The 12,307-nt window shown below is 30.2% G+C and overlaps 1 protein-coding gene and 1 pseudogene across 1 annotated transcript; one reads left to right on the top strand and one right to left on the bottom strand.

Annotated features, from left to right (window-relative positions):
* The first annotated feature begins 5,310 nt into the window (after positions 1–5,310).
* Positions 5,311–6,632, top strand: LOC106442816 (annotated as a pseudogene).
* A 3,925-nt stretch (positions 6,633–10,557) lies between these two features.
* LOC106442815 (FAS1 domain-containing protein SELMODRAFT_448915) lies at positions 10,558–10,995 on the bottom strand. The gene has a single exon (XM_013884457.3). The coding sequence runs from the start codon at positions 10,993–10,995 to the stop codon at positions 10,558–10,560; it is 438 nt and encodes a 145-aa protein (XP_013739911.3).
* Positions 10,996–12,307: the final 1,312 nt, after the last annotated feature.

Raw genomic sequence — 12,307 nt, 5'->3', positions numbered from 1 at the left:
CTACTATAAGTCAATTTATGTAAGTATAATTTTGTTTGGGGAATGATCTTTTGAACATCATGTTCTTTCAGAATAATGGTTTCGTAATCTAATTAAACATTTATTTTAAAAATAATTCATTACCAACAATATTATTTGTTAATGTCCTAAAGAATATGAAAACCCCATCTTCCCAATACTATATATCTTACATTTTCCCTATATTAAAACACCAATTTCGAAACATTAATTAATACTATATTTTTTGTGTTTATACAACCAACTAAAGTGTTATAAGAAAAATACAACCAGCTAAAAATAATAATTCAAATATCATCAGTCTTACGTATTTGTTTAAGTTTTTCAAATGCGTTAGTCCTTAATTAATTTTTATGCACCATACATCTCAATTATGTCTCTAGCTATTATTGGCAAAATGTGAAATTATGTAACGTTTATAAGCTTCATTTCATTCTCTTCCTCGCATTTCATATTCTAAATCCATTCCACCTCCCAGTTATTGTTTTAAGAGTAATTGAAAGCACAATTATGCTTGGTCATAGTCACATTACTTACCAAAAGTTGAAGGTACATCTATTGTACACAGTGGAGGAATTATTTGAAGAGGAAGGGGTCAGCTGAACCCATGATTTTTAGTTTTTTTTTGTTTCTTTTGTTTATATGTGAGTTTGTTAGTGTAAAAAATTTGGTTGATTCATGTACAATTGACCCCATGTTTAAAGATGAAATCTAATTCTTACATCTCTTTTAACGGCACAAAACGAAGACAATGAATAATTCCAATAAATAAATCTATTCAGTTGATGACAACAGTGTTACGGCTAGCACAACATCAAATAATTTTATTTCCAATTTAGATATCAACTCGTTTTTAGGTTTAGTCTTAGGCTTAAAGTCCACCATGCGGCTGTATGTTGTGAAATCGAGGGGAAACATGATGTAGTGGATGGCAACAAATTTGTCTAGCTCCGTCACGTTGACACAGTCGAGAGTTAAGCCACTTTCAGTTGTGTTGCGAACAAGAATCGAATATCCTGCAAGAAAAGTATCAATTCTTGTTTATCTTCCTCGGTAAGCAAAATGGAAAACTCCATCTTTTTCAGCACGACATGGTACGCAGTATCGTTTCGATCACCAATGTTTCGATCACCAATGTATTCATCAACTGCAGTAGTGTGAATGAAAAATTCAAATTTTGCCTCAGATAAAGACGAGATTATCTTTTTCAGAGAAGTAGAAACCCAAAAATCACAAGCAACCATTCATCCCAATGGTCCTCGACAAACAAACTACCCCAATGGTCTCCGGACTTTATAGCCACACTCATTATATCCATAGAGCCAAAAAACTATAATGTATCATGTGCAACTTCAATTTACAATTAGAACAAAAAATGCAACAAGAGAAATTTTCGTAAGTTATCCAATTTTGAGATTGTCAAAATACTTGCATGAGTTTGATTTTCAAATACATCCCTGCTAATTTTGACATAAGAGATTCTTCAAATAGAAGTTCATGTAACTTTCTAGTCAAATATTTTCTTTAGAAAAGATATGCAATTTGTCCCCCTTTTGTTTTTAATATATGACAGTTGATTTGATCACAAAAGTAAATTTTAGATCTAGAAACCATGTGACATTTTCTACTAAAGATGCAGATATAATTGTAACAATCTTAACATAGGCAAAAATTTTACAGATTCATTGTTGATCTGTAAGTCTAATCAGTTATGTTTGGCGATTTATGTAGGTTCGCGCATGGTTTCCAGCTAAAGTCCTCAATCATGCTATGCGGTCATGAACATTTTTTCAATCGGAGAAACATGCATGAATAATGTCAAATGACAACAAGTTTTCAAAGAGAAAAAAAAACACTGCCTTTAAGCTTATTATTAATAATAACTAGATTTTGACCCGCACATTCGTGCGGATATTTTTCATTTTATGAATGTATACTTTTGATTTATTATAAATATTTTAGGTATATAATTTTAATTTTAGTGTTATATATTATGAATATAAACCTATTATTTTAGTAAATTGTATACATGGTAGCATCCATCATATTATTTAAGTAAATTTTATTGATATAGAATATTTTTTAGATGTTATGATATTAAGTTTTCTTTTTCTTGTTATTAAATTAAGACTTCAAAATATTAGATTACTTTAGTTTTTATAACATAGTTTGTTTTTTCGTGTTACATTTCAAGAAGTTATTCTTTATTATCTATGATTATACCTTTTGAGAAATTTAAAACATTATCATTTTAAGTTCTCATACTTATTATTAAAATTTTATATTTTGTCAAAATTGTTTGGAAAATTACACAACTATATTTGAGGTGGGAGATTATATGATTTTCGAAATTGTTTTGTTACTAAATTAAGACATTATTTTATATAAATAATTTTCATTTCGGTAAGATTTTTATATATCTCTCAGAATTTTTTATAATTAATATAAATATTAAATTTATAATTAAAATTTGATTTGCCATTAATATTTTGAATGAATTTTTAAAATTTCATAGTTATATAATAACATATTTTTAAATATTATATGAACTAAAGGTTAGTTATAAACTATTATATTTTTGTATATTAATCTTTTTAAACAATATATTGTTGAGAGTTTCAAAATAAAAAATAAAATAATATGTAGTTGTAGATATAAAAGTTTAACCTATATTAATAAATTTATGTTTATAAATTTATTTTTCTAAAAAAATTTAATATAGTTTAAATTTTTTATCACATTTTAATGATGAGTGATAATTTATTTAAATTAAAATATTTTAAAAATGAAATAGATAAATTTACCCATAGTTAATTCATATAGTACTTCTATTTTAATATAATACATAATATAATTAAAAAATATTTTAAAATAGTATAGAATTTTATTTTCTTGTTTTATAATAAATTTCTAATTAACATTGAATTATAAAGTTATATTATTATTTACGAAATTAATTAAGTGTTATTTTATAAAAATATTTAGAAGGTTGGTAGGATTTTGTTAGATTCTTTCTAAGCAAAATTTGTTATACTTAAAAATAAATTTATATTTATATTTGTTTTATTATTAATGTAAATAATGAAATATGTCATATTAAGTAGTTTTTTGATGGTCCTAGTATGACTTGTTAACAGTAGATAAAAAATAGGACTCTGTTTTAATAAATTAAATTTCCCTAGCATGGCATTACTTATTGATATACCAAAGCTGGCTCTAGGATAAAATTTGCTTAAAACATATACTATGGAGTATGTTATGATATATATCAGCTGAAAAAGATTCCAGTACTCTTTGCTATCTTATATGAATTTACTTTCTTTCCTAACCTATGCTTTGAGCTTTATGTATACATAAAGCTTATAGGTGATATGTTTTAGACATAAATTAAAAAAAGTTTTCATTAATAAAGTTTCGAATTACCTTTTTGGTGAGTTAAGAATTTTATTCTCATGCAAATCGAAATGTCTAGTTCCGAAAACCCGAACCGAATAAAACCGAACCCGAATGGATATTCAAGTGACCATCAATATAGTCTAAAATTTAACCCTTTACAATTTATATTATTTTTATTGTTTAAATAATTAGCAATACACAAATATATATAGGTAAACGAGTTGGCTAAATCTAATTAGTTAAACATTAAAATCCTAGTCCTAACTGAAAAAAGAAGTATAGTATTTTATATAGGGTTTATTGGTGAGATAGCCAATTTTGGAGACATAATTAATAATCTAGCAATGATTTTGACATTATTAAGAATCTAACATTTGTTACACAACTGATCCGGTTATACCCTCTTCATCAACAATTACCCGGTGAATATATTATATATTGATAACGTAATGAGAAAAGATATAGACACGGAGAAACCAAAAAAATTTAATGTGAAAGAAAAAATACCTTCCACGTGACAAGTTTATTGACCACATGTATACACACCAAAATTTTCTATTCTATATTATCAAAGTAGTATATGACGCAAACTACACCTATAATCCATATATACTAAACAATAATTCAACCTCAACCCCAACTTATAAATAATATACCCTAATCCAATCTTAACCCTAATTTTGCATAAACTAAATCTAAATTTCTAAATTCCAGTAAAATGCATTACTATTCTACATGAGACATATATAATAGAAAAGATGAAAATGTAGTTGTAATCTAAGTATTATTTTGACATATTTCTTAAATGTTGACATGATTATGCCTTCATGGAAGATGGTAATGCTTGTCCTATTGTCAACCCCAATCGTACATAAACTAAACTCTATCAACTAATCACTAAACCCTACACGGAAAATATAAACTCTAATCTAATGTCTATGATTGCACTAAGAAGTTAATGATGATTTAAACCATATTCACTCACCTTATAAATACTAAACCCTAAATTCTAATCACTAAACCCTAATCTAAATGTAAACCCTAAATATAAATATAAAACATTAACCCAAATATAAACTCTAAATCCAAATATAATGGAACATAATAAATAACATAGTACCAATGGTGAAATTATGAAATGTGTATGATTGCATTAAAGAAGTTAAAACTGATTTCAACCATACTCCCTCACCTTATAAATACTAAACCCTAAATTCTAATCACTAAATTCTAATCTAAATGTAAACCCTAATCCAAATCTAAACCCTAAACCCAAATATCAAAATATATTTCTAAACAAAATAGAACAATTTTAGTAACCGTCAAATGAAATAGAATTTATCGCATAAAAATATATATATTGTTTTACATTTCTATTCTATATGAATATAATAGAATAGAACATAATACAAAAACTGTTCATCTTCTCCAACACGAGACATATATTTACTTCAAACCTAATACATACATATTCTAGCATCTTCACGACTGTCGCTTTGGAATCAGAGAAGCCTCCCCATTTCGTCTCCGACAAAGCTTCCTAACCAATCTTCTCTTCCACAAAACTTCTCTGAGAACTAGTGGTGGCGTCATCTTCGCCTTTCGAAGTTGGGTAGTCTACAATTTAATTTTTGTGAGTTAAGAATTTTTTTTATTTTTATTTTGTTAGCAGGTTAAACCGGTAGATACAAAGGGTATTACAGTATTAATATAGATTTATAACAGTGTGTATAGGTTTAGTAAGGAAAATGGCTAGTTGGTGAATTATGATTTTTTTCATGGTTATACCACCTAATATCCCTTTTATATATTATAAACACAAACTTCTTGTGACCAAAAACACAAACTTCTATCATCATCAGTCTTGACATAAAAATCTAATCGATCTTTGCAACGATGACTCTAGCCATAAAAGTCATCATCCTCTTCATATTGGTTGAATCTTCATGGGAGTATGTTGTAAATCCGTTTGCCGAGGAAAACCAAATCAATCAAGGTAAGTCAGAGATTGACTATTTCGAGAGATGATTCGAGAATGGCAACAAGAAGCAGAGCAAAAATATCCACTTTGGACATCGACCAATTACATGGAGCGATCTTTATTCTTACAAGAGAAGCTCGAAACTATATTCAGCTTTGGGGGAGGCGGAAAAATCATATTGGATATCCATTAGGTGACTTGCGAAACAAGCTTCAAGGTGACTTGTGGCCAATAGAGTATGGTGATCGATGTCGGCATTCGTCAATATGAGGGTACAAATATATTGACGTATCTCATATATGGCTTTAGTTCAGAAGCTGACGTATATTCAATGAGGCCAATGTTTTAGTTCCTTCGATCTTGACGGTCTATGGGGTTTTGGTTTGATTCTTTCCTTTGGCTCTGTTCGAAAATAAATAGGGTGAATTTGCGAAATAATGGGAAGATAATTAAGTGTAGGTCACTAATTTTGATATAATTAGACAATTAACAATTGTGTCTCTTTTGATCCTGTTTTAACCCTTTCTCGTACAAGTAACAAGTGAAAGAGAAGAAGGTGAAATGACGTAGACAAAGAAAAATATGGCTAGTATTATAGAAAATAATATATGGTCAGGAGTGGAGAAAAAGAGACATCCACGTTACATATTTATTGACTACATATATATGTACTGAATGTTATATTCCATATCACACAAAGTAGTACAGATGGACTAAAACCACATCCATAATCCTTAAATACTAAACACTATCCCAACTCCTAAATACTGAAAACTGAATCATAAATCATAATCCAAATATAAACTATAATTAGGTGACTGAATAATACTAAAATGAATAGATAAAATATAAGACTTTTCAATAAAGAAGGCATTCCATATTAACCCAATACACAACTTTTAAATACTAAACACAAACCAAACTTTAAAATACTAAATCCAAATATAAACCTTAATTATTAACCCTAAATTCAATTATCAAAATATGAAAATAGTATAATATTAAACTAAATCCATGCCTAATTTTTAAATAGTGTAGAGCTCTAACCCAACACACAACTTCTAAATCCTAATTACATACCTAACTTTTGAATACTAAACCCTAAACTGCTATCACTAAACCCAAACCTCAACTTATATTTTTAAAATACTAAACTTTAAATCCTAATTACTAAACCCTAAAACCAAATATAGACCCTAAAACCCAAATAGAATGGAACAAAATACATAGTATAATACATATTGGGAAACAAAATAGAACACTCTTTAATAATCGAGAAATGGAACGATAATGATAGGGTCACTAAACTCAAACCTCAACCCTACTTTCCAAATACTAAACCCTAAATCTTAATTATTAAACCCTAAACCCAAATAGAATGGAACAAAATACCATATTTCTCAAATGTTGATATGGCTATGCCTTCATGGAAGGTGGTAATGTTTGCTTCAATGTCAATCCCAATCGTACATAAACTAAACCCAATCAACTAATCATTAAACCCAATCAACTAATCACTAATCAATAAATAGAATAGAACAAACTAATGAAGTTATGAAATGTTTATGATTGCATGTAAGAAGTTAATGTTGATCCCAACCCCAACTACCAACTACTAAATACTAAACTCTAAACTCTAAATCCTAATTACTAAACCCTAAACCTAAATAAATAGATTAATCTAAACCCTAATCAAGGAAGTATAAACCCAAATAGAATGTATATAATATGATTTACTATACCCAAACCTTTACTTAGTAAATCTAAACCTTAGGCAGGAACCTATAAACCCAAATACAATCTATAAATTGTTTTCCAATATTAAACACTTGAAAGCACATTTACTTGGTTAGCATGTTGCATATCTTATATTCCATATAGTCTAAGTAGTATAGTAAACGAATGATCCAAATAATCAAATTTGTCCAACACTCAAAAAAAGAATTTCATATTACAATCAATCACACAAGATGACAAAGAAGAGACCTATCAAATTTAAAAACATGACATATTATTACATTTTAGGGAGTAGTATAGAAATATGTCTCAAATAGTATGGTAACCGTACATAGGTAGCTATACTTAAGAATATATACTATACTATTCATTTCACCGAATACAGTATAGACGGCGAGTTCATCTTCTTCAATTCTTATTTTTTAGACAGACTGATACACATTCATTTCGTTCACCATCATTATTCTTCACCACCATATAGAGATCGTCTTCATCTCCTCTCTTTTTCCCGACACGATGATGCTTTTACCGACTCGCCATCGTTGTTCTTCACCACTGGGTCTGTAAAACAAAAGCAGAAACGAAAACAGAGTATGAAAACAAAAGCATGATTGTGAGAATCAATTGATTTAAGAAAAAAAATAAAAATGAAAGAGTTGTTGTGTGTTCACCGTCTACGCTTTCATCGTTGTCTGTTCTTCACCACTGGATCTGTAAAACAAAAACAGAGTATGAAAACAAAAGCATGATTGTGAGAATCAATTGATTTAAGAAAAAAAAGAAAAGAAATGAAAGAGTTGTTGTGTGTGCTCACCATCTGACTTCATCGTTGTCTATTCTTTAGAACAATTGATTGTTCTTTTGGTGAGAATAAATTCAATTCAAAAAAATGTGTGAGTAATGAAAGACCACGTTTTACTTTTTACAGTTACAAATTATTAATTAAATTTTGTTTTCTTTGTTCAGGTTTCACCGATTGTATACAAGGGTATAATGGTATTATTATACAAAAGACACAATACATATTTACAAGCTAGGTTTTTTTATCATACAATGAATTATAATTTGTTTGATGGTTATACAGCCTAATTCTCCTTGGAAATAAGCAGAAAAACTAAACGAATTGTGATTGGAGAGGATACGTTAGCTAAGTTGAACATTTTTTATAAAAAGAGACTGTAAGAAATCTGGATTTCTATGGGTCTCATGGTGATTAGTCTTTGGGCAAACCTTTAGGATCACACAATAGTTACAAAAAAAGACTTTGTAAAATAATCTTATGATGTTTTCTATTCTTAAAACCATTCTATGTATTAAAAGATTTTTTTTGCTGTACATTATTATTGTATTATAAAATTTTTTGAGAATAATTATAAGGAGAGAAGTTTACTAGAATGTGACAAATATATTGTGTTATTATTAGAATAACTCATACTTAAAAAATATTACTAGAATATTTTTTCTGGTCTAAACTACCCTTTTTTATAGTTGTAGCAAAAAAAACGAATTACAAAATTATCGTTGGAAATTGATGGATGGTAGATTTGTTTCCAAAAAATAAATCTATCGAATATTAAATCTATCTACAAGATCTGTTTAGAAAATTAAATCTGTCAATAGAGTGGTGCCCGATTTTCTTAAAAACGACAGATTTGTTTGTACGTAGGGGTGGGCGTTCGAGTATCCGTTCGGGTTCGGGTTCGGGTCAGGTATTTCGGATTTTCGGGTACCAATCCAATTCAGATTCTAGAAAGTTTTGATAAAGAACCATGACTTTGTAACTAGACCCACTACTGATTCCACATGCCCCATGAGTGCGTGCAGCTCCCTAAGCCTGTTGTTAACATATAAAACATTCAGTTTTTTTTTTTTGTCAACTAATAAAACATTCAGTTAAGTGTTCTAATTTCAAAAAAGAAAGAACATGTATGTATTTCAAGACTGAGAAAAAGGCTTATATTACCTAGCTATCTCAGCTCTTCTCTCGGCTTGCTCTGCGAGTAACTTCCTTTCTCAGGGAAGATGTTAACAGCTTCTTTTGGCTACCAACCGTGAAATGTCCTTTGAGCAAGTGCCCATTGAGACTTCTCTCTCTCTTCTTTTCTATAATCTTTCTTCATTGTGAAAGCGGTCAATTTCTCAAACAAGTTGAGCCAAGCCTTTCCACTCAAAATGTATCTAATAGCAACCTTAAAAACATCTTGTGGGAAGTATGTTATAGCCAGATCCCTCCAGCCCATCCCCATCTGATGCCTCTAAACTTTGCAGACTCCCAGTTGGCGTAAACCACAATCAAAGTGGCAACCAAACTTATGAAAAACCCAGAAACGATCTTTTGTATTCAAACCCGAAGGAGTTATCAAACTGGAAATTAGATGTAACAAAAATAAACAGTGAATAACACAATTAAAACCGATTACTCGATATCAAAGTCGAACGGATGAGAAAATTAGGAACTAGGGTTTTCAAAATTTAACATTCAATGTAAGAACATGTCACAAAAACTTAGAATTGTATAGATTTAGATTTGACAGAGGTGAAAACGGCGAGTTGGGGTGGAGGTAACGAAATGGAAGGCGGCTGTGACGGAAAAGACCTTGTCTGCGACGGAAGTGAAAGAGAGGAGGGCTTTTGTTTTTTATATTAATAATTTTTAATCGCAATAAATAAAATGAAAGTGGAGTTTTTCGTACTTTCGTTTCCCCTTGTAAGTTAGTCTAGTAATCTTTCAATGGACTATTAAAACTTGAGCTTATGAGTTATCAAACTGTCACGGATTTGCAAGTGGAATGATAAGTTTTGTGGTTTCATCTGTGAATATTTCCACCGTCATTGAGCTTATTGACTTATCAAACTGATCTCTCACAAGTTTAGTGTTTTTTCACACGTACAAAGGCTCTAACGATGCTTACGTATTTTAACAAAACCATGGAACGGTGGGGGATGTGAAAAGTGTTTAAGCCTATTTAAAACCATGATAATTATTAGTGCCATAATTTATACTCCCTCCGTTTCTTAATATTACATATTCTAGGAAAAAATTTTGTTTTAAAAAGATCTATTTTTTTACATTTTCAATACATGTTTTATTAACTAATTGCAAATTTCAAAAAACTTAATTGCACTTACTGAATTGTTATCGGTTTAAAATTGTGAAACAAAGATAAACACAAAAAATATGCAAATTTAATCTGTTTTATTAAAATATGTAAAAAATCTAGAATATGTAACCGAGGGAGTATCAAATTAAGCCTTTATTACATGGGGATTAGAAAAAGGCGAAAAGAAAATTAAAGAACAAGAAAAACAGAGCCACAAATCAATGGGCAAAACAGGACATACAATTTTTAATACGCTCTCTTTACCCTCATTTGAAGTAGATTGTTTCTCAGGTTCAAGCTGGCATTCAAGGGTGGCCACTAGGCTTAAGAGTCAGTTCGACCGTACGTTTTGAAATCCAGGGGTGATGCAATGCGGTGAATGGCAATGTATCTATCGACAAAGACCTCAGTTTCTGTGACGAGAATGCCGTTAACACTAAAACCAGACTCTGAATTGTTGGTTACCACAATTGAGTAGTCCTTGAGAAGAGTCGGTAATCGCGTTTGATTTGGCTTGGAGAAAAGATCAAAATATTCAAGTCTCTCCGTGACAATGTGGTACGCAGCCACCTTGTGTCTGTCTTCGCAACCGGACAAGTTGGCCGAGATGTCTGGAATGAAGAGTGTTGATCGGAGAACGTCGCCACGGATTTTATCATTAGTTTCAATAAAAGTAGCTGACCACTCTTCAAAAGAGGCAACAACCAAGGCATCGACAACCCTTCGGATTGTGTCTTCCACCGTGCCGGAGACAACGGCCATTACTGCGAGGGCTGAGAGAAAAGCTAGAATTACTGATCGACTCATCGTGGTGAAGAATTGAGAGCGTTTTTTGTTTTTTTTTTGTTGGTATTGAGTGAGCTTTAGGTTTGTATTCATTATGAATGATGTCCAAGTATTTATATAGAGAGTAGTAATATATTTGAGTTTATCTACACTTTAACAGATATTTTTTGTTTGGTAAACTAGACATTAACAGATTTGTATCTATCTATGATTCTATGTATTTTGTTTTGTTTATGTACCATTAACTTCTTGAAAAATTATCTATCTATATATTTTGTTTTGTCATATCTTTTTTTTGATAAAGGGTTTTCTAGATATTAATAATATCATCTATCTATAACAATTGTAAAGAGTATCAGTTGTAATAATAATTCTTACCATTACTTTTTACAGCTTCACTATCACTTTATCTTAATGTAGTTGGAAGAATATGGAGTTCAGTTACAAAAAAAAAAGAATATGGAGTAACACGATTTTTTGAATTTATTTACTCAAAGATATCAACCAATTTGTGATTATAAAAATTACAATAACAATATGAATAAATGATAATATTAAAAAACTCAACCAATAAAGTTTCTACTCTTAACTTGCAAAAATTTATAATAAAAATACGAATAAATGATAAAATTAGAATAAAAATCTCAACCAACAAAGTTTCTATTCTAAACTTGTAAAAAGTAGGACGCATGTACAATATAAGTCATTTGACCATGCATTCAGAATTTATTATTTTTTTTATTTTTATTTTTTATCATCGATTTTTACAGACTCATACTGACTCTGTAAACCAAACCGGGTGATCCGTATCCATGTGAACGACGAAAGACGGCTGCTTCCTAACACTGCGTGCTAGTCTATCCGCCTTTATATTTTGCGTCCGTGGTACATAGATAATCTCTGATCGGGTGAAACTCTCTTTCAGGATCTTGACATCGTCCAAATAAGTTGCAAAAGCTGGCCATTCTTCTGGTTCCGAAACCATCTTCACCAATTGAGAACAATCCGTTGCAAACGTAACCTGAAATTGTCGTAAATTCTTCAGTGTTGATTCTGTTTCTGCCAACTTAAGCGTATCCAAAGGATCAATATCCAAATTACTGAAAACTTTATTATTCCTAGCTTTCCAGATATACCATAGTATCCATGCAAACTGATGCTCTTCCATCTGCGGAATAACTCTCCAGAACAAATGATCCAAATTTGTGAAGAGAGCACTTGTCGGAAAGATAGTTGGATTTGATGGTATCTTCGATAGAGCCCAAACCTGAATAGCTGGAGGGCATTC

The sequence above is a fragment of the Brassica napus genome, chromosome A3 (assembly GCF_020379485.1).
Source record: "Brassica napus cultivar Da-Ae chromosome A3, Da-Ae, whole genome shotgun sequence".
Taxonomy (NCBI): Eukaryota; Viridiplantae; Streptophyta; class Magnoliopsida; order Brassicales; family Brassicaceae; genus Brassica; species Brassica napus.
The sequence above is the reverse complement of the archived record's forward strand: the minus strand, read 5'-3'. Positions and strand labels throughout refer to the sequence as shown.